The sequence below is a fragment of the Coturnix japonica genome, chromosome 1, assembly GCF_001577835.2.
Source record: "Coturnix japonica isolate 7356 chromosome 1, Coturnix japonica 2.1, whole genome shotgun sequence".
NCBI lineage: Eukaryota > Metazoa > Chordata > Aves > Galliformes > Phasianidae > Coturnix > Coturnix japonica.
The window spans coordinates 59,757,967-59,781,764 of record NC_029516.1 but is presented as its reverse complement, the minus strand read 5'-3'; the positions used below and the strand labels follow the sequence as shown (position 1 = coordinate 59,781,764).

Below are 23,798 nucleotides of genomic sequence, written 5' to 3'. Positions count from 1 at the left end.
ATAGAAGCTAACTTAATAGTTCTTTAAATGGAACATATGCCTAAAACGGGCATACTGGAGCTCAATTGATCATTTTAAACTTGAATTTTCTGACTTACCAAGGTCTACAAAGCCAATGTCAACATAAAGTTTGGCACACAGAGATCCAAGAAGAAAGCCAAATATTGGACCTATAATTGCAAGTGTCTGTACGCAGCCTGTAATAGAAACCAGGGGACTGTTACTCTTGTGAGTGAAAATAAACATAAGCTCCTGCTGCACAAAGGAACAGAGTACAGCATGATAGGTAACAAGTGACACAGTCTTAAAATACTAATCCACCTTTGCTCTCTTGCACATCAGTTACTGAAGCTAGCACTTTTGCAAGAAGGAAAAAACAATAAAATTTCACCCACTTCACTGTCACGTTGATATTTTGTTGTTAAAGAACAACTAAAGAACAAAATTCAGCCTAAAATAATAGATCAGGGAACTAGATAGCCTAAACTTAATAATAGCACCCATCTATAATTACTATAAACACTTCAGCCAGCTTGGTTGAAGTACTTAGAAAACAAATACTGAAATAAACTTTAAATTGTGGTAGACAGTGAGCACGCAGAAAAACCACTTTGGTTCAATATCCAATCCTAACATATTTCAAAACTCCTTAAGACAAACATTCCATATTTTGAATGTTCAAAACTGATCTGGAAATCTGGGAAGACTGAGTCTTTTAAGCAGAGATCTTGAGGTTTTCCCATAATGGAAACTTTGTGAGATGAGATGCCGATGGAGACAGACCTTTTGGTAATATTCTTGGTGAATGCACAGAGCTCTTCACACAATGAATAAAAGAAGAAAAAGGTGATATATACTTTTTCAAGCCTCAAGTACTATTGTTTGTGAACCTGATTCAGTCTGAAGGGAAAGTCATGAGTGCCCACTGAAATTCTATTTTAAGTACTTAAAATAACATGTTTTTATCACTTTCCAGAGAACTGAATGTGCACAGAGGCTCAGCAGTCTGCATTCAGAAGAATTAGGAAGATTAGGGTAACAGCAGGAACCTAAGGTCAAATTCTTTCCTCAAATTAAGATAATGGAACTGTGCTAGTATAATTAAAAGGGAACTTGGAACCTTTAATGTATATGATTGTTAAATAAACTTTAATATTGGAAATAATGCAAGTAAAACAATCAGTGCAAGTTAATTCAACAGTAGTCACTCCATTAGTAAAAATGACTATATTTACTCTAGGGAAAAATACATTAGGAAAAAAACACCATGAATTATTTACTTTACCAATGTATAAGGCAGCATTCTCTTCAATGGCATAATCATCAATGTATGTAATTCCCAGAGGCTGGATAGGAGTTTCACCTATTCCACGCAAAAGATTTCCCAGTAAGACATAGATCCACATGGAAGAGCCTGCTTCTTTTTCGCATCCTGGATATACCACAAGAGAGACAACAATGTGTTTTTACCACAACATTTTTACAGTGAACGCACAGGACTTCTAAAATTCTTTTAATGTGGGAAAAATAGTAGGAAATCTGAAAAATATTCTGGGGCCAGAGGTGGTAGCAGTTTTAACCCCATTAGACTGAGGTGGACATTTGTCTAGGAAGAACTACTTCAGGTAAATAGTAAAACATATTACAAGTTGGCTGTTTTTTTAAATATCTTAGCACTGCAGAACATCCAAAGTTGGACCCACAAGGATCTTCGTGTCCAGCTCCTGGCTGCATGCAGGACCACCCAAAATCCAAACCCTATGTCTGAGAGCGCTGTCCAAATGCTCCCTGAACTCTGGCACTTGTGGCCATGCCCACTGCCCTGTGCAGCCCGTTCCATGCCCACCACCCTCTGGTGCAGACCCTGTCCCCCACAGAGAAGAGCTCTGTGGTGCCCTCCACTCCCTGTGAGGAGCTACAGCCACCATCAGCTCTGCGCTGAGCACACCTCAGAGGGCTGAAAGCTTCCTGCTGTGCAAAACAGAGGGCAGTGGGCAGGAAGAGAAATTAGGAAGTTGGTTTGCAGTCTGGAAGACCTAATCTGCTATTTCCAGCAGGACGAGGACCCTAAGGTTCATTTAATGACAGAGGGAAGGCCAAGACTTTCTAAGGGCTCTGTGAGAGTTTGGGGTTTCTGCAAGCCATGATGCTGCAGAAAGTTGCCAGAGAAGAGGTGGCAGCCTGAAAAGACATCTTGGCTATGAGTAGTGACAGATATTCATTTACTTTTAATAAATCAGTCTCATTAGGTAGATCTGGCTTTTCTCTGGGACAGATCCTTCTGATTCCAGTTTTTTTTCATTCTAATAAAGTCAGCATTTGAGAGCCTTCTGATATGTTCTAGGGTGCTCTCCACAGTAAGTAAAATATATTGCTCTCACCTGCATTTATTTTGGCTTGAGATTTTTCCAAGGCCGAGAGTGGAGTTTGGCTTTTCTCCTGCAGACATGGAGAGATGCTAACAGTTGAATTGATGGTGGAAGGAAATCTTTCATACTGATATCTGTTTACAAACCAAAGTTGTTTTTTACTCTCCCAAGTTAGAAGAAAAAAGAAACAAACACATCTCCTGCTACCATGGAGGAGAGCACTTAAACACAGCACTTGAATGCAGATTTTATCTGCATCTAGTATTCCAAATGATCTGTTTGTAGTGAATAAATGACACTTGGTTTACACTGTAGTAGTGTATGAATATTCCCCATTTGATTCCTTTTGTGTCACAGTGATGCATTTCAGTTTAACAGGAAATCTACTCTACTGTGATATGTGAATCTGTACAAAAGAGTATCAGACAGTGGACACACTGGCTCTTGTTTGATACTCATATTTTCTTCATTACCTTAGTAATCACTTCACCAAATCTTCAAACATTTTTAAATCGTGTCAACACATGGCTGATATTTGAGCTCATAGTCTAATAAAACTTAAGTTGATTAAAACTCGGAATGGCATAGGTGTTAAAATGTTAGCTCTGCTGTAATAAAATAAGTCTTTGTGATTAATATTAGATTGAGTATCCACACCTTTGTACAACTGTTTCTGTGGACCTTTTCACACTCAGTGCTTACATATCTCAGTGAACTAGCATCCAGCATGCATCGCCCAGTTGGAAAATACCAACCACTTTGAGCTTACCGTCCCATGAAGAACTGGGGCATTGCAATTAGGAATGTTCCAGCTGACATAATTAAGCAGCCTGCTCCAATTATTCTTGGCCTGTGAAGCTTCGCTCCAAAGTAGCTTACAAAAACTATGATTAGGAGGTTCCCTTAGAGAGTACAAAATGAAAAGTAAGTTTTATGGCTTGTTGATAAAACACCCCTTAGCAAAATTATTCACAGTGTATGCAGCCCTTTCAAGGGAGAGGGCTGACTGCATGTGGTTGGTACTTCAGCCTGTTTCCAGGTATCTCTACAGGAGCCTAGTACCTTTCATAATAAGAAAACCACAAACACTTGGAAAAACGACTGGAAAAGAGAGCTGTGTAAGATGATAGAGCAACAATGCTTTATATACCAACTAAGATTTTATTCTCATGAATGCCACAGCTCACCGCACAGCCAAGAGACAAAATAGCAAGAGATGATGGTGTCATACTCCTAAGCTTAATGTAACACTGGACAGTGAACACAGACTACATAGTTTTGAACCCCAACTGAAGGAGAGAGAAGGCTAAAATCTTTGCAAGTTGTCAAATTCTCATTTATCAATTAACATGTCTATTAGTATTAATAAACTAGCAGATAAGCATATCAAAGCCCACTATATGTTGATTTGCTTGTGTTAGCAACCTTATCTTGTCCAGTGTGATCATACTGATAGACATACTGATTACTACTAAGTAAACCTTGTTCAGTTTTAATGGTCAGAGAAAAATCATGAAATCATTTTTTCACAACAGATTGCATCACCATATTTTTTTCTGAAAACAAAAATGAATTTATGCAGCACGTACCAATTTCAAAGCTTCCATCAATAATGCCAACCAAAGAGGAAGGGATATCAAATCTTCTTTCTATTTGCGTGATGGTACTTTTTAGATAACTTCCTGACAGTGCTTTAGCAAAATAAACAAAAGACAATGCACCAAGAAATATCTGTGAAAGAAATTGACAGTGATTAAAATCAGGAAGATTGTTTTACTTTGTTAGTTATTTCTAAGCTGCTTCACATCAGCTTTAATGTCCTAGTCTAATTCAGGATTGGGCTTTGGAAATGAAATTCCTGGCCCCAGTGGTTCACACTACAAACAAGTAGAATAAATTCCTTCCAAAATAGTTAAAGAAGTACTCCAGAAAGGCACTTTAACATCTAAGGGCTCTTCAGTCTGTGGAACAGGATTATATCAAGCTTGAAATAACTCCCCACACTGAAATGCGTGTACAGTGAACACAGGGTCCTCAGCTGTTCCACTCCCACAGTGCTATTGCCTAATGTAAACACACCTTTACTAAGTTTACTAGTTCCAGGGATACACTCACACCATGCAGTTACTGTTGGAAACCACGTCTTCTACCTTCAAATACGAGCTGCATTATTTGAATATACATGTTTGCTCTTTGCAAAAAGTGACAAAAACTGTAAACAAATAACTAGAAGGCACAGTTTTGTGTGATGTACAGAGAGACCAAGACTCTTGTCCTACTCCTTATGCCTGACCTGTGAGCAATCAGGCTGGAAGCTTTTCCAGCATGCTGGAACCCTGCCAGTGCAATTCTCCTTACAACATCACTTCTGACAAAGCACATTAGTAGTAATATTGACATCACTGCTGGATGCCAGTTCTCATGTCAAGGTTCAAAAATAGCTCTGTGTCACATTTAATGCATTTTTTCTTCATACAGAGCTGGTCATTTCTCTTTCAGAAGCACCTGTGTGTAAATGAACACATCTCATCATTTCCCATGGTGAAGGCTCTCAAAAGCTCTCTATTAAAAATACTGCCTTAATATTTTACATTTTCTGTGTTTATGCTCTTGAATTTTAAATAGCAATGTGAAAGCAAGTATGGTTTTCCACAAGAAAATCATACAGGTGAAATTAGAACTTCAAACTTCTCCATCTCTCTGGTACACATTTTTCCAGTGGGTTTGGAGCTGATCCCGCAAAGAGATGGAGAACATGTGCAACAGTGGAAAAATGCTCCTGATTTACATCTGGGACAGGAAGGTGCACAGGATTTCACTTTCTTCAGTGGTCTGTGAATGACTGTAAGTAAAACATCTAACCATATCTTTTCTGTTTATGAAGGTAACTTTAAAACACAGGATTGCTGGTAATTAGTTAAAAAACAAAACAAAACAAAAAGAAACAAATCACCACCCACAACAACTTATTGTTTTGGTTTGGTTTGTGAGTTTTTGTTTTTGTTTTTTTTTAATCTAAAGGTTAATCACAACATTTTGGTTCCCAAAAGCAAAAAAATCTGGAACAGAAAATATCTGAGCTGAAATATTATTTCTTTTCTATTCTTGGATCTCATAAGCTGATTCCTAACTGGCTAATCTCTGATTGGAGCTTTATTCAGTGAGGGGACTGGATTATTTTAGAGCAAATGGAAGAACAATGATAAAATTATGATTGTGCTACAGATTAAATTAATACAACTTATTTTCTGTTTCAAGGCAGGATTCCAATTCTGGGCCTTTACAGAAACAGGTAAAATCAGGAAGAATACTGAGGAAATAAAATGTTGATAGCAGTTATTAGACTTCATTAACATGACTATATTTTACTGCTTTGCATGATTTGTAGACTTCAGTTAAATAGCCATTGGTCTTGGTGACTTAATTGGAAGCTGAATCAGGATCTGTGAATAAATTGCCAGTATCTTCGTTCACTTGGAAGAACCACAAAAATAACTGGGGGGGGGGGGGGGGGAAATGCAGTCTGTAAAGAACTAGGCAAGGCTGATGAATCGTTTTCTATATAACTCAAATTATTTTTCTCACTGTTGTATGGTGATTTACTGAGACCTCACCCAGGAGTCTCAGCATTTCACAGCTTGGCTTTGGAAAGTGGGTAGAGATGACATGCAAAGCATCATACTGTCTTCTGTACCCCCAGTGTCCCAGAAAGTGGGGAATCCTCCTCCAAGGGGCAATGGTCTGAGGTGTAGCCTTGTTATAAGGCTAAAGCAGGGGGCTTCCTTTGCATCACTAAAGTGCTGTGGGTACCAGGAATGCTGATAAAGCAGATACTTCAATTCAAAGTGCCTTCATACAGAATCCTCTTGAATGAAGAATGTTACAACAACATTGGACTCAGAACACACAGATCATAATACAAATAATATTTCCCAGAGCTTGGGAGGCTACAATCTTTAAAATGCCATCTGTATTAACATCTGTCTGTCTGAAGGTAGTATCTGGCTTCTTATACTCTGTTCTTAACTTCACGAAAATAGCCTGGTGCAATTAGGAGCATATTACTGACCCTACAGGATGAAGATCTTGTAACATGCAAGCATCAATCAGCACGTCATATTTGAATATTGCCAAATGTTAGGCAAACAAAGATCAGAGGCAGATATTTTTGTGGCTTTGAAGTACCTTTAATAATTTCATACTGACTCACCAACACATCATCACAACTTACAAAGGGTTAGTTTACAGAAAAAAAAAAAAAAAAAGAAGCTTTCTAAGTCTCTACCAGAATATTCAGAAGTTCTTACTCTACCTTTATACCTCCACAACATGATTGCTTTTCCTTGGAAGTAGAAGATTCAGATTTGAATGAAGATCGGTCAGCAGGCAGGATTGTGTTGTTGGAGAATAACTGAGCATTTTCTTTTGAAGAAATCTCCATGATGATATCCCCTGCCTCTAAACCAGAAAACACAAAGAACATTTTTAAAGGGCATCCTTTCAGCTCAGCCTCAAAAGTTTGTCACGTGACAGCAACACCCTCTTGTACTGTTTTCCCTACAACAGCAATTATCAAACTTTACAACAGAATCTGACCAGTGCACTGGATGTTTAATTAAGGAAATTTGCAATCCACTTGACTATAATAATGAAGATTAAATCGTACTCAGTAAACAATCTTCATCTTCATTCTCTTGCTATCATCATCAATGTGATTTCATTGAACATTTGGCCAGGCATCATCAGCAGACTAAGAGAGGCTCGTTAACATTTTAAATCACATTTCTGGAACCTATATGTAAGTTCACATTTCTAGATGTGACCATGTCTGCAGAGATTTCTCAGAGCTGATCTCTGAATTTCCCACATATGTGGGACATTGAGTAATTAGATCAAAGGAAATCTAGTCTTGTTAATGAGGGACTTGAATTGTTTTATATTGAAACATTAGCTCTAATCGCCTGATGTTAGCTAATGAGTTACACAAGAATAAAGAGGTTTAGCTCCCTTCACCGTATCAGTTAGGGCCTTAGGGCTCAGTGGTTTTGTCAGTTGTTAGAGGAAAAATGTGAATATGCTTCTTTGCAGGTAAATACAAAGAAGTAAAGAAAACCTAAATGCTGCACTTTGGGAACAAAAGGTATCAGTAATTCTTAAATCTCTACTTACATAGTACGGTACTTGGTTCTTAGTTTCAATCTCTCTAAATCAGATCTGAAAATATTTATGAAATCAGCTTCTGTGCTCACATCTGAGCAGCACTGTTTTATAGAACCACTGGCCGAAAATAGAAGTTCTTATTCTTCTAAGTTTGCCTAAAACACAGACCTTACACAAATAAAAGACATCAAAGGTTTTTAGAATTTGTATGTTTGTATGTAAATCCATTTGTGACTTTCAAGGATCCTGTGCTCGCAGAAAACTTACAGCCTTTTCCTTCTTTGTTGTGGTCTTGGGAAACGTCACACTGCATACCACACTCCCAAACATGTACAGTGGGGAATGACTGCATGTACCTCACAGCGCTCACATGGGGGTAAATTCATTCAAACTTATGAGTATGGGTGTGACTCACATAATAGTGTGCTGCCACGTAGGTATGTGAAATAAGCTTTTATTTTACAGAAACTGAAAGGATAACATTTGAAATGTGGATTATGATAATTTTCCTTATTTTTGAGCAAAGCAAGGTCCAGGCTGGGAAGGTCCAGCAGGGCAACAGGGACTTGCATGGTCTCCTCCACTGCACCCCATATACAGGGCTGACGAAGAATGTGCCATGAAGCTGCTGAGATGGAATATGACACAACAGTGCTTAACTGCATCACACAAGTTAATGTATGGTGCTTGAATGCATCATGCCACACTGAGTTAGTACAGACTGTGAAGGGATGGAGGATCAACAGCAAGGCTCAAACAACTCTTCTACTTGTCAGTACAAGCACACACCTTCAGATGTTCTGGCAGTGTCTCTGAAGGAAACTATTAAGACAGAGAACATAACACTGTGCACAGGGTACCATAGACCAATCTATTGTTAAGTCCAGTCTTCCCTTTTTTGTTCAACAAGTACAAATGTGGGTGTTTCTCTGACCACAAACTACTGCTGTTCAAAGGTCTTTCTGGTTTCATTGGTGTTATACTGGGAAAATTTGTAATGCAATCCCAGCTGCACCAGGTGGTCAGAGATATCAGTCCAGGGAGTTACCCATGGAGTCTGACATGGTTGGTTGTGGACCTGGATGTAGCGACACCCTTAGCTTTTTGCCCTGTCATCCTGCACACCACATTTCTCCAGTTTGCCATGAAACATGAGGACAGATGGCCCATATTGGCTCTTCCATCCCAGACATGGCAGGAACGTTGTCAAAGAATAACCCAAAGCAGTGGCACAATATTTCCCTGAGGCCAGGTTACTGGACCAGGTAATTTGATAACTGTAACAAAGAACTAGACTTCTGTCAACATGTGTGGGACTGCAGAAGGGATTAGGCATGGATGTGTATGCATAGTAAACAAAAATTTCTTAAAGTTGTGTCTTTTAGACAACAAACTCCTAACTTCACTAACAATTACCTTGACACAAGATTTAGATTTGCATGCTGTTTTAAGGACATATCCTTGCCATGTAATAATTGCAATGATAAAAACATATTTCTTGATTTTAGCAGTCCTTATTGCTATGCCTGTATATAATGCAGGTTTTCTGACAGTAAAGATATTCAGCTCTTACATAAGCAAGTAACCATACAGTGAGAAAAAACAAAACACAAAAAAAACAAGTATACCAAAGCATTAGCAGTTAAATGTGTAAACACACACAGACAACACATTTTCTCTTCCTTCAATCAAATGCCATCTAAGCAGAATTACTAATTACAAGTAGTATCTTCAGAAGCTTACTTAGCACTCTGAAGATATTCAGACATCTTTCATGGTTTAGTCCTTCTAAATCCATTTTGTAACTTTTATTAGGAATTAAAAAAGCACTGTATAAGGCTGCTTTCTGTCTTAAAAAAATTATTCCCCTATTTTAAGCTGCTTTTCTCCATAATAGTCAAGGAAGAGTAGCTGCCTAAGTGAGAGGATTGTCTAATTCAGTCAATACATTCTGTAATACTAATTGTGAAATAGAAGAAGTGCTCTTGAACGTAGCTAAGCAGGAGCCATCAAAACCAAGGACATTCTCATCTCCGTGAGGATAAGAAAGGGAAGAGTGCGGTGCTTTACCACACTTATGAAGAATAAAATCAAACCCAATTCTACTTTATCATTGCCTTTTGAGGGAGTACTGAAATAAATAAAATGGGCATAATACAAAAGTTACCACATCCATTCCACCTATGCACATCTGGGCTGGCGACACTGCCTGGAAAACAGTGACTGGCCATGGTCACAGCATCTCCTTGACCATCACCAGGGCCCTCAGCTGGGTACCAGCCCCTGCTAACAGGATTTTCTCTCTCCCATTGTGAATGGGCCCCCCGCTCACCTGTGGCACTGTGGGGGCAGCAGCAATGTGTGCCCTCCCCAGGGCTGGCATGTGGGGCCAGCCAGGTGGTCAGGTCTGGGGAAGGGCCCGTCTCTAAACATGCATGCGGTGGGCTGAGGCTCCACCAGGCAGCTCCCGGAGTGCCTCTCCGCTCGTTCAAAGCCCAGGCAATGAAAAAGTCCTTCCCCCAGTGGAAACACGTCTGCTCTGCAATAAGCCTCCTTAGACATGCCTTTGCTGTGTGGCAGCCCACAGGCGTGGAAGCTGCACTTGCTAGACTAAGAGGAAACAGCATACCAGGACAGAAACATCGTCTTGAAAAGACAGCTCAACAAGGAGAAGAAAACCCAACTCTTACCTGGCAGCAGAAACCCCCAGATGGTGCCTACCTGTTGGTAAGCTCCCTCTATCGTTTATGCTTACCCATAAATGCACGCACGGTCTCTGGTCCCAACATAGAAGTGGGAAAAGTTGGAGGGGAAGACCACCTCTTAGAAAGTACCCAGCCTAGGGATGTTCCATCTTATAATGGGGGTAGAGAAAGGAATAAACATATGGGTGGAGGAACTGCTGTCCCTCGTTCTGCCTGAACACTTGGTATTCGTCTCCCTCATCCTCCTCCCACACCTCCTCACTTTTTTCTTCCTTTCTCCCCTCCTATCAACTGTAGGTATATGGGCATGCAGCGATGCTGGGTGCCCTAGCTACAAAGTCTGAAGAGCACCTAAGCCCTCCCAGGGGTATTTTACTTTGCAATATGCTGCAAGTTTGATGGGGCACGTGACAAAGATTTTTTATTTTTTTATTTTTTTGAGACAAAAAATAATCCTCATCTTCTTAATTGCTCATTCTCAGGAAACAAAAGACTTAAGGGGGAAATAGGCCAGAAAAAGGAAAGAGAGAGTGGGTGGGAGAAGATAGATAGGATCTGAGGTGAAGAGTTTCTGCACTGAGCTTTACAAACCTTTCCGCTATGCTCAGTGCTGTTCCCCCAAAGCCCTGGGGCAAAGTCCCGCTGATGAAGTGATGGTAAACCAGCAGGAAAAGAAGTATTAAAGGAGAGAACAAAGCTGTGTGGGAGAATCACTCAAGTTTTTGTTTTTGCTTTTTTTTTCCCAAACTCAAAGGAAAATCATGCAAACTTCATTCCAGCCCTGTATTTCTCCTGCGCAAGTTCTATGACTGTTGAAATGGCAACTTTAATGATCAATTTGTGTAATGGTGAGGGACGCAGCTAATTCTCAGCGCAGCCGTTTGAAGTGAGGAGTGTTACAGAGCCTGTGTTCTGCCAACCTGTGCGATTTCATTACACAGGGAGAGAAGGCACTAACACAAATTCTTCTTCCTTCCCCTACCTGCCCTCCCCCACCCTCTGCATAGGGTCTGTTGCCATGGCAGCTAAAACCCCACTGGTACTCCAAAGTGGGAGGTGCTGAACACCAACACTTGGAGCAAATTCCTGCTTTCCTAGGTTTACTACAAATTATTACCCGTTCCTTCATTGTATCTCCATTTTGGGTTCTTAACATGGCTGGGATTTTATTATTCTGCATGTAATTCACATTTTGTACTTTTATACATCTTACATCCTTATTTGGCTGGTTTGGAAATCTCTTTTCCTCTTTTCTACAAGATATCAGGGTGCCTAGTAGTCTGCAGGAATTGCTGATTAGGAGAATTAAGAGTTCTTTCAGCCTCTTTCTGAGAGCAGCTTCCAGCCTGTTTCCTTCAATTATTAGGAAAGCTGAGTTTACACAATACAGGATCTGTATTAGTTGTGCCTGATCTTAAATCTTTCTTGCTGGCCTTGTCTCCTCCAGTGATTTCTGACAAACTCCAGAGTTTTCTGTTACTGATAGCTTTCACCACACTGTCTTTTGAAATAGGTGAGGCTCCTATTGAGAATACCAGATTTGTTATAGAAATCTCTTTCACATAACTCATCCAAGCCCTCATTATGCTACAAATTGTATTGATGAACACTGAGGCATAGTCCTCTGAGGCAAAAATACCTAAAAAAAGGTTTAAGATGAAGTAATGCTTTGAAGAATGAGGTCTGCCAGAGTTATTGCAATATTCTCATCGTTTCTCAATTGTGGTTCACTGTAAATCCTCAGCATCAGCTTTTTATCACAGGTATGCTTTTACTAGAATTTCATTATAGACCTTTCTCTGACTTCCTTGTAGGTGTAGGTAACATCTTAACTGGAGCTTTAGCCAAACAACCCTGAGGGAGATATTTTCCATTATGGAAAGTTTTCTTACATCTTCCAAATGAATATCACCATTCCACCACGAGCTAATTATAGCAGTTCCTCAGAAACAGTCATATTTATGTCCTGTACTTGGAGGACTGGGAGATGCTTGGAAAAAATGAACAAAAGATCCTCATTAAAACTAACTCAGTGAGTTCATCTGACAGAGTGGAAATTCTCATCTAGGCAGGAATATATCAGTCTAACAGGCCTTCCATACTATGGATATTGCATAGGAATTCAGTTTACTGACAAGAACTGGGACATGGCAGACAAATCACTACCAGTCATGAAGCAGGACATGCCACCTCCTGAGGCAATGACCACCCTGATTTCTTTTTTCATTGCCTCTCACAGCAGAGCACTGCCTAAGTGCAGTGACACAAAACCTGCTGGAAGCTCGCTAGGCAGTCTATCAAAGGGAGGTTTTGCTTTCCCATAGTCCTAGAAGAAATTGCTTACTTATATATACTTATTCCATAATAGAAAAAAAGCCTTGGAAGCAGATACAGGACAAAGGACCAGACTAAAGGTTGCTCCTTGAGATTCGTTTCCATTTTCTTTGCATTCCTACCTTGTATTAGTTACAGGAAATTAGAAGCCCGACCACCTTCATTTCTAAAGAACAGGGTTAAATTAATTACATTTACAAAGCCTAGTCTAGCCATAGTGAATAGCTGGGACAAGAGCAATGTTAATTCATAGCCATATCAATACACCCATCACACAGTGGGTTTGTGAGTCTTTAAATCATCTGACAACAGCAGGTCTCTGGGGTACAGCTCCAAGGAGCTGGCTGCTGCTTCTTCAAATGCACATCATGAACAAACACTAACCTTGTAAAGGCTCAAAGAAGCAGTGCTGAGAAGCATGAAGCTTCTTTCTTTGTAAGAGACTTTTTGTTAAAACATATTCTAATAGGCATTTAAATCATAAGGTCTTGCCTGCAAATGTAAACTTCACACTGCAGCCTGAAGACAAACAAGAACACTACAAAGGAACTTTTTTTTCTAATAGAAGGAAAGTTTTGATTTTTTCTAAAAAAGAAAACAAAAAATATGTGTATATATATATAAAATAAGGATTTTAATAGACCACGTTTTCTTATAATTTCTATGATCTGACAGAGAACACATCCCCAAGACTTACTATTTCAGTGGAAAATATAGCTGTGTACAGACTTTCAGCTGAATGAATCCTTAACTGCTTAGCTTGACACTTGGCCAGCTATTATTGTATCTATGCTAAAATGTAAATACTGACTCTGAGCTGCATTGCTGTGCCTGGAACAACTCATGCAGAGGAACAAACAGGTACAGCCCAGAGTTCTCTTACTGCAGTGATCTCGTAAATCTTCAGTGAGGGCAGTGCTGAAGAGAAGATGCAAGTGGGCAAGACCCAGAAAACAGGCTAGTAAGTGATAATTACTTTTGAAGGAGATGATTTGCAATCATTTGTGTTTGCTGAAGGCCATGCAGGAAGCCTGTACAGTGCTCAGGATAAAATCTCAAAAAATCCATGTCTTTTGAATCCTCGTCCAGGGAGCAGTGAGCTCAAGGCATCCTGCCATTGTTGAGTCTGGAAAAACAGCTGCCAGAATAAAAGTAGCAGCATGATGATAGTCTGGAAGCAGCTGTTTGTTTCCACTGAATGTCTCTAAGTACTTAAATTTAGTATAATTTAACATTGTTAAATTATATTTTCTCTTTCTGTGATACTTGGGAAAACAGCCTGGAGTCAGCAACAAGCAGATACAACAAGGACGTTTATAGTTAACAAATAGAGCAATACAGTGTCACTGCCTGCATAATTTCTATTGCTTTAGCCACTCTCATCTATTGCTATGGATTCACTTTTTCTCCATATCAGCTTTCCTTTTCATTGCAGTCAAAAGAACATTCTTGTTAGGTGCATAAGAGAATAGGAAAACCACTCTCAGAAGAAACCTTACCCATCCCTTTTCCATCAGAGAACTACAGACAAATAATACACATTTGTTGTTAGAAGCACTCAGAGAAATAGCAGTTAGGGTGCAGTTTAGTACTTCCTGCAGCCTTACCATGGAATGATACCACCTTTACCACATATGTTCTCCATGCTTGGTGCCTAGGATAACATAAAGGAGTGTGTACTCAGTGGTTCTAGATTATCTTGAAAGCAGCTGCAGAAGGTAACTGGGTAAAACATCAGGTAAAAGAGGAAGGAGGTTGTCCTTGAATGATGAGTAAAACCAAGTGTTATCAACCCTCATATATACCTATGTAGAACCAAGTTTTGCAAAGATACCAGCTCTGACACAGGCTGAAAGAGAGATCCAGCAACATGACACAGCTCTCAAGGCAGGAAGCACTTTTACCCATCAGAGCTCTGGGAAGAATTTTAGTCTGGAAGAACAGAATAAAAGAAACTGGAATTTGGCCAACCACTAAAGATTAACACCATCAATCTTAATAAAATCTCAGAGCACTTTCTGTAATGCAAATTCTCTGAACTAGCTTTAAACACAAAGATTTGGGCTAAAAATGTGGGAAGAAAAAGTGTAAAGAATTTAACAGAGGAGTTTATTACGCTGAAGGTGTTGAGTTTGTTGAATACGATGCCTTTGGCAAGCACAGTAATAAACAACTGCCATGTGCAAAAGCTTGTGAAGGGAAGTAATTTACCAGCAACGACAACAAAAATCATTGTAAGTGAAGTCATCATGCAGATCAAACAGGACTTTCCTGCTTTGTTCTTCCTGGCTGCGGACAAGCAGATGTTGCAGCAACCTTTTATCCACATCAGACTTCCAAATCACTACAGCTGTGTCTGTCCCACGTTATTTGGAGATGACAACCAGCAGGCTGGCCTGAGTGCAACACAAATCATCAAAGCCTTAGGTATAACTTTAAACTTGCATGTTTTCTTTCATGGCTCATGAACAAAGGCAGTGTTGGGGTATCAGCTTCTGACTGTGAAGCTGCCCAACAAAGCAGCTGACTTTAATGTTTGCTTTTTTTTTTTTCTTTTTCTTTTTCTTTTTTTTTTTTTTTTCCCTGAACATACCACTTTTTGGGATCCCAGTGCAGAGTGTTTAAAACCTTCCCTGAAATGGTGTGAGTTGCTTGTCCCAGAGCTACTCACTGCATCAGCCAGGGCAGCACCCAGAAGTTGGACAGCTGACCATTAGTGTCCTTTGCTGCTATACCTCTACATGAAGAGCCAATGAAATCTAGTGAACCCAGGGTGGCACGAGGGATAATGCCTCTTGCCACAGGATTTGGGTCTGAGAACTGAAGGGAAGAAAAAAAATAATGAAAGCACTGTTAAGCAGAGTGCCAACAGTTCCCTGAGCTTTCTATTTATAGTGAAACACTTTAAGTGGGTTTTAGGAAAGTGGATTTGCTTGAGCAATTGAGAGTAATTTGAACACCTGGAAAATGCAGCATTTAATTGAGCTTCTACTGACTGTGCGTCATGGTCTCCTTTATGTTTTATCAGAGCAGTGGGAGAGCCATGCTCATGTGTGGTCTCATTAGCAGATTGACTGCTTCTGCTCTGTGTTTTGTTGCTCATCCCTTCCCATGGGAACCTCTTGCTGTTTGAAGAGCTCCAGAGAGAGTTCTGTGATTTCTAAAGACAAGTGCATTCTTACCTTGGTAGGCTTGTCTTTGTGATGAGGAGCACTGAATGAAAAGAGCTTTTCTCTGTCACTCCAGCAGTGTGCTTTTCAGTCAGCAGCTGTGAATCTCTGGATTAAATAATTCCATATCGTGAAGTTATTAAATGCCTGAGACAGACCAGCTGCAGCCTTATGAGCGTTTCGGTTAAAATAGGGGTAACTATATTTCTTTCATATCAGGACCGTTCCCAACTAATACCTTCCTAATCATTGCCTGGTGCACATTTCCTTATATTTTTGCTGTTCCAAATTTAAGCCAGAGGACAAATAAGCTGGTGGGCCTTAAAAACTGGCAGCCAGGTTTGTGGCTGATATTTTTTCCATATTTTGAAAATGGGAATTCTTACGCTATAGCAAAAGAGCCTTTGACTACATAACTGATCCAGAAAATCTGCATGCAGCCATTTCAAACAGCTTGACTGAAAAGCTCTCCAGATCTTTGATGAAAGTAGGTAATAAAACTTAAGATAGAAAATAGGAAAAGTTTTACATAGCTGTAAGATGGGTGTTTTTTTGGGGGCTTTTATTTTTTTTAAATATAAACAGTGATCCAAGAAACCAGCTAGATGTCAGTAGTAGTATGTGCCATGAATTACCAGAATCTTTTAGTGAAGAATGACGTTGTATTTGTCAATACAAGAGCATGAAAATTGATTTCACTTACTGATTTTGCTTTTGTGATTAATAAGGAGAATATTGTTAAGATAACACATTTCATTTTCTCTGAAAGCCTCAGCTACCCTGCATTACTATGGCTAAATAGTTCCATACCCCGTAGAGTGCATTCAATCAATATGGTCCATATTGGATTGAAAAGCAGTCAGATGACAGATATTGAAATACTGGTCTTCATCAAATAAGGATGTTTATAATGAGGCCTTCCACAGATTAGTTGAGTCACACAGCAGTTAACATGGGATTTATTAGTGAAATATAGCACAGAATTCTGCTGGTGAAGTTACAGATAATCAGGTACCAGTAAATGTAAACACGGGGCACAAACACACACAAAAGAAAACTGTCAGATTAAATGGCAATTAAACATATATCTGCTTTATGGTACAGACAGACAGTTCAGAAGAAGGACTGTATGATACATGTGCACCCACACAGCCCTGCCATACCCCAAAAATGAGCTGGAGAAAGGGTAAAATACCTCTTCCACATTGGCAGCTCACACAGTGGCTGCATTTCCAAGCAGGTGCTGGCCAGCTGGTGGGACCCGCTACAAACCATGCTCAAGTCCTCCCACAGCCTGAGTGGGTGAGAGTCTGCCCCTGCCGGGCCCATCAGCAAAAAGCTGAGCACTGAGAGCAAGTTTGTTCAATAAAGGAAAAAGAAACACAGCAAACAGGATACCACAGAATTATATTTATGTTGTACGTTTGTCTTCACATTGCAACATCCACATTGTTCATTTTGTGACAAGTATTTCTAATAATTTTGAATACATATTTACTGTATAATACATTTTACCAAGAGGCACTTCCAGTAATTCTGGCAAAAAAAGGAGCTTCATTATAGTGTCTAACTTACAAAACAGTAAAAATAAATAATGTTTATCTAAAAGATTTTTTTTTTTCCTGTACAGAATCTATTTTGTACAAAACATTGATCAGCCATTAACTAAATCACTTAACAAATACTTGTGAAGAGAATATATTAAGTATTGCTACATGTATTGAGTGCAAGATACTAGTGAAAGGAAAAGAATTATTCCATTTATGAAAATCACCTAAAAATACAAGGCCTTGTTCCTGAAGTGTTTAAAAAGGAGAAGCTCGGTTACAACAATATTGACAAGGTATAAATATAAATTAACGTATGCAGTACTTAGTGAAAGGAACACTGTGTTAAAAACTGACGTGTACAAATCCTGAACGAGATGGCACTTCTCTGCATTGCCACTTTGGTCGGCAGTTCTTTGTCAAAATATTGCTGCAAAGGAATTACAAAGGTACCCAAAGCCTTTTCAAATACAGCCGTATATAAAAGCCGTATATGTAAATAGATGTATTTCCCCCGTTTCTCTCACCTTCCGAAATGAATGATTCTGGGAGGGATTCATTTGGACCTATGCTGAATCTGAGCGAGCATCACAAAGCCTGCCTGAATCCTGGCACCCAGGGCAGCAGTGCAGTAGCCAAAGCTTGTGGGTTAGGACAGGAGAGGGCTGAATCCCTCAGGGCTTTATCAACTCAAAGGCCTTGGTAGGCCTCTGAGGAATTCGGAAATACAAGACTTGAATGGCCAGCCCCAATGTTTAGTGGGGAATTGACTACTGCATGCACATCAACACACTTGACATTTTCATTCAAAAAGTGTTTTGACCTTGCTGCACTGATTTCTTCATTACTTTGATTTCTTTTTATCTTTTTGGAAGTATAGCTTGTTTGTGCTGTACATACTCGCATGTTTTTACCCCAGATGGCAAAACTGTGTTGGAAAGCTGTTGTTTTTGAAAGGTCCCACTCCTGCTGCAGTCGCTGAAGCAAAGGTTTCAGAATGTGATTCTGATGGAAAACGCCCCCGGTGTTCTACTGAAACCACTCACAAACAATAAACTGCCACCCCTCCATGAAAATGTTATCTGTTGAACAAACGTAGCCTACAGCACGAATCACATCTTTTAAAAAAGTGAACTTAAATTACTTTCTGTCATGCAGACATCTTACATTGATTACTCAAGAAAAGTGCACTTACTTAACTTTAGAAAAGTAACAACCAAACATATGCTGACATGGCTGAAATATTAGAAACACCACCAATGCCACAGAGCAGCTCTAAATGTCGCCTTTGATCTTTTCAATACCATCTGCAGTACTGTCTTTGGGTTTATAAACATCTAAAATGAAAACTTTGTATTTAAATACAGCTTCTCATTGCGTGTCAGAATCAGGAAGGAACTTCAGAAAGGAAAGGCAGCTTGAAGAGACAGCAGGCTTCTACCTACAGAAGTATGGACAGGCATGGTGATCCCCAACTGTTTTCTCTCTGTTCACATCACGGAACTATTTGTATAAAAGCATGGGGGAAAATATGGGGAACAGTGGGAAAACAAAAACAAGTCTCATTTAAATAAATATTTTAAAGAAATGATCATGGTCTCTTTCTAAGTATTTGCTGTGGCAAAGAAAGATGGTGTTGGAAAGCAAAGCCTCTAAGCCCACAGTGTTGAGCCAGCCATGGCCAGGTGGGCAAGGGGTGGGATAGCATCACCGCAGGCATTTCTCCAGCTGCTCTGACAATAGCCTGCTGACACCCAACATTTTCTCCTCCCTGTGCTTCATACCATGCCACTCACCCTCCATGGAGCAAAGGATGCAACAGCAGCTTCACACCTGCCTTGCTGGCATGACTAATGCTGCCTCTTGCTTGTTTGAACTGATCTCTGCAGCTCTTCAGCCAGCACTGGAGATTGCAGTCATAAAGGAAACACAGCTCATGGTTGTGACAAAGTCTTTTTTCTCTGCTCTATGCTTCCACACAGCTAGAAAGCAGAATGCTTGCACTTTCCCACCCAGTTCACTGCTGGGAACACCACTTCCCAAGCCTGCAAATTCCAGCTTGCTCCTCAGCACCCAGATCTCACACACCACCATAGCCAGCACAGGTCTCACTTCTTGTCCAGTTGACTAGACTGAACTTGCACGCTTTAGCCACCCAAAAATCTCAATTGAAATAAATGCTATAATTGCTTTTTTCTCCCCCAGGACCAAGAAAAATGTTCTTAGATGGCAGAAAACTGAAAAACTAAAACCCTCCTTGGCTTCATACTTCAGCTCAACAGCCCACCAACACAGCCCACTGGTTACACCCAACTCCATCACCTTGATGAAAGGATCCTTTCACATGTGCAAGCACTCAGGACTTGCTGCACACATCTCACGTGCTGCTGGCAGGCTTTCAACCTCCACAGTGCTTACTGTTGCTTCAGATTTATCAAAGAAGTACTGTGAGTGACTCAAGCTTTTGCCTTGTTGTCACTGTGGGAAAGGGTTCTCCAGAAATACGCCAGCACTCTGCTGCCTGCTGGCTCTCAGGGGCTTCCATAGCCCCAAGGCTTAAGGCAGGGCTTCACACGGGTGACATGTGCACCCTGCTGAGGAGGCGTGATGTGTTTTTCATCAAAAATCACCTGCCTGCCAGGCAAATCACACTAAAAGCCTCTGAATAAATCATAATTGGGAAGTAAATGGAGGCTAACTCTAGCACTGCTGCCTCTGACGCTGGGATTCAATAACCACCACAGCATGAGCTCAAGCCCTGCTTTGATTTACCTTCAGAGGAATGTTGTTTTGCTGAATGAAAGCGATGAAATTCAAAGAAAGATTTATCATGTTCAGTTGTTCTCAAATGAACTGATGCTATTTTGCCCTAATTCAAGGTTTGCCTTTAGTAATCAGTATTTATGCTAACTCTTCCATTGATTGCTTAAGCTAGCTGTCACCTCAATTTCAATTATTCCCCCATACATTCAGTAACACTTAACAGGTGCGCTTTCCTCAGGAGGCCTGGAAACTGAGAATGCATTCAAAGACACATTTCCTCCTTCCTTTCAAATTTCCAGGCTTGAAATCCTACTAATGTTAGAAAATAATAAAACAAATATAAGCCATTCAGATGTCAAAGGATGGTTTGTTTGTTGAGCTACTTAAAAAATTATATATATATATTAAAAAAAAAAAAAAAAAAAAAGATTAATCCACCCTAATTACTGGGAACAGTTCCCTTTAATGCTGCCATTAATTTGACTAATGCTGCAACATCAAAATGATTAAAACCCCAGGAAACTTAGGCTTCCTTCACACCAATGGGGCTACTTTTGATTTTGAAAGAAAAGGAAAAGTTAGCGTGTTGCACAAAGTTTGTTTCATATCATATTACATTTTTCTTTCCTCTTTTCCATGAATGGCTACTCTGACTCTCTCCGTTTGCCACAACTCAAGGAATAATTACAGCAGTGCTGAGCTGAGGAACACCCATATTCTCAGACCAATATCCAGTTCAGAGCCTTGCGCTACCTGTCAGCTGCAGCAGATAGGAGATGCAGGCAGCTGATTTCATCTGCCTGTATGGCAAAGGGATGCTTGAGATTCTCTTGCTCATGCTTAGATTGAACCTTTTCTGCTTTAAACAGTGACGCAGGAACATTTCAACCATAACAGTACTTGAAAAAGCAATTGAAACTATTATATCTTTTATGAATCATAGATTTTCCAGCAGGCAAAAGCCTCTGCTTTCTGAGAAAGAAAACCCACAAACTCATTGCTGCCATTCCAACCTACTGAGCACTGTTTCTCTTAGATGGTTCCTCTCCAGTATGAGCTGGAACTCCCCCATATGTGGACCATTGTGTGCATCCCACTGGGGCGATGGCTGATCAAGGACCTGATGGTTTCAGTGGGTCCCAGCTGTCTGGCTCATTCATAACCAGGTTCATTGTGAAAATGGACAAAACTCTCTAAAATCCCAAGTCCTATCAAGTACCTAAACTGACAGCCACCCCACACCTACTCAGTTCATGGCTCAGTTATTGGATGCAGAGATGGCCAGGCTGGGGAATGGGCTGGACAACCCTCATGAACTGTACCACAAACCAGTGCTCACTTTGGCAGGAACAGAAGGATGGATGGATGGATGGATGGATGGATGGATGGATGGATGGATGGATGGATGGATGGATGGAAGGAGGGGCCAGGCTGTATCTAAAATGGCAGACAGAACTTGAGGAGAACTTTCTAAAGAAAACAAATGATCTTAAAGTTGAGAATGGAAAGCATGAGAAAGGATTTGGGAATGGAAATTGATTAGATCCCAGATGATACTTTTAGAAGTATCTATCTGAAATACTACAGACTTATCTTCCTTCCTCATTCAGACAGAATGTTCAGGACTTCTAATAGTAGAACATTAAGAGCATAAGCCCCCAAACCACCAGTCAAAAGGTTCTGAGCAAATTCTCCTGTGATCTGGGATTATAACTTGATGATGTAGAGATGTTCACACACGATACCGGGGTAAAAACCAATGACTAACTATACCTGCACTGGTGAAAAACGCATCCTTTGATCACAACTGCCTGGAAACCACCCACAACCTGAACGTGACAGGCGTTTACTCTGAGAACCAGCATGAGGTTGCGGGCATTGGTGACGCATAGCCATTTCTCCAGCTTTCTATGGGGGACTTTGTTCATAGAATAAGCAAAATAAAAATGCTCCAAGGAGAACTGGAGAATTCCTTCATCATAGTAAATTATTTTCTTATTTCTTGTGTATGGGTATATTTTTTAACTGCAAGACACTAGATAGGGCTTTCTCTAGCATTTAACCAACCCTTTTGCATAACACACATACAAAAACTCATATTAACAGTTAAAATACCCTACCTGAATGCTTTGATGAAAGAATACAATTTCTTTTTCCAAAAATATTGCACAAGTTGTTGTTTATTTGGGGTTTGCACTACTTGCACAAAGTGGGAAACCATCAAGGTCTGGCCTCAGGAACATTGCTGCAACTGCAGCTCAAAAGTTTTGCCTCCTTTGAACTAGAAATTAGTACATAAAAAACAAAACAAAACCACCAAAACAAAACAAAACAAAAAAGAAAACCAAACACCAAAATTCCAACCACTGAAAAACAGCCTGCTTCGCTAGCTACTAAAAAAAAAAAAAAAAAAAAACCCAAAAAAAAAAGAACCAACCAAAGAAAAAAACAGTATTCACGCATTTGATACCAAATCTCTCAGGCATTTCTTTGTGTTATATGTAAATCAACCTTGGGAATTCCCTGATTGTTTCCCACCAAAAATGCAGATTGATAAGGAGTACAGAAATTGGATTCTACTAGTAATTATATGGAGTGTAAAATAAAGTTGCTTCCTACCCAGTTAACCAGGCCCAGCTTCCTTGCAGGCACTGCTTCCAGTTGGGATAAAATCAAAGATTATCTGATTTTAAACCTGTCAGCAATCCTTCATTGTAAAAGACCTGAGTTAATAAAACTGCACTGTGAAATAGTGCAAGCTGGAAATGGGAGAGATTTGCTGGGATCTTGGAGAACATGTGAGATGTCTTTTGAATGAATTCTATCCTTTCAATTGAAAATAATATTTTAGTTTGGACCTTTGTTTTTTGGACATCATTGAAAACCACTGTCTAAATCTTTCTGCTGATAAGAGCATTCAGAACCAGAGTCATTCTGTCCAAATGCAAACATTTCTACTGATGAGAAACCAAAATCCTCCCTTCCAGCAATTCTCACTTTATCAGAAATGCAAAGCAGAGATATTCTGTGACAACAGAGTGACAACATACTTTGGCATTGACAGAGAATGCTTTGGGGAAGATATCAATAGGACCATTAAGTACAGTGAATGCGTAGCAATAGCAAAAAGTGATGGATGCAATGTCAGCTATTTAACACTGAAAGGACTTCTCCTACAAACTCTTCCTTTCACAAGCCTTCTTGCTCCCACAGGCAATCTTCTTCTTGGTAAGGGGCTGCAGGATTAGGATAAAAAAGAATTCGTAGCCTAATCATTTTTGAGAGATACTGAGCCTTATGTATATGTACATATACACATATATAGCTCTTCTTGTGGGGAAAAAAAAAAGCTCTAGATGCTGTGGTACTGGATGGTGTTGCCAGTCCCAAAGCGCATTAATACGTAAAAGCCATGACCTTGCAGACCAATGGCTTCCAAAAGGGTCTGTATGTATTCCTTAAGACCTTTTTGTTGGGTTTGAAAATGGCTACACTATATAAAAATGCCTTTGAATTTATTTTTAAAAAATTAGCTTTACAAAAAATCCTTTTCCCTTTTTTTCTTTTTTTTTTTTCTTTTTTCTTTTTCTTAAAGATATCATTATCTACAGGAACCCATAAAAATTTTTCCATATTTACATCTAGATAGCTAATCATTGACAAATATAATATCGTGAAATAAAATATTGAAAGTGAATATTCAACCTTTTAAATAGACATTTGGCTCACAGCATCAACAACAGAGAAAAA

General features: G+C 39.7%; 1 protein-coding gene and 1 long non-coding RNA gene across 5 annotated transcripts in view; one reads left to right on the top strand and one right to left on the bottom strand.

Annotated features, from left to right (window-relative positions):
• Window positions 1-10,565, bottom strand: part of LOC107316677 (solute carrier organic anion transporter family member 1C1) — a 25,688-nt gene extending 15,123 nt beyond the window's left edge. The window contains exons 1-8 of one of the 4 annotated variants that reach the window (XM_032446008.1): window positions 10,285-10,565; window positions 7,539-7,697; window positions 6,682-6,827; window positions 3,959-4,100; window positions 3,139-3,271; window positions 2,382-2,503; window positions 1,286-1,432; window positions 99-197 (exon numbers count right to left, since the gene is read on the bottom strand). In XM_032446008.1, coding sequence (XP_032301899.1) covers window positions 99-197; window positions 1,286-1,432; window positions 2,382-2,503; window positions 3,139-3,271; window positions 3,959-4,100; window positions 6,682-6,810 — 772 coding nt within the window. In that variant the 5' untranslated portion in view covers window positions 6,811-6,827; window positions 7,539-7,697; window positions 10,285-10,565. Of the gene's footprint in view, window positions 1-98; window positions 198-1,285; window positions 1,433-2,381; window positions 2,504-3,138; window positions 3,272-3,958; window positions 4,101-6,681; window positions 6,828-7,538; window positions 7,698-10,219 lie in introns of those variants that run through there. The other 3 variants (XM_032446004.1, XM_015868463.2, XM_032446015.1) reach the window with 3 other exon arrangements.
• LOC116653697 lies at window positions 9,152-23,798 on the top strand. Its single transcript, XR_004308067.1, has 2 exons — window positions 9,152-10,256; window positions 18,653-23,798. It is a non-coding gene; the product is annotated as an uncharacterized LOC116653697 (long non-coding RNA).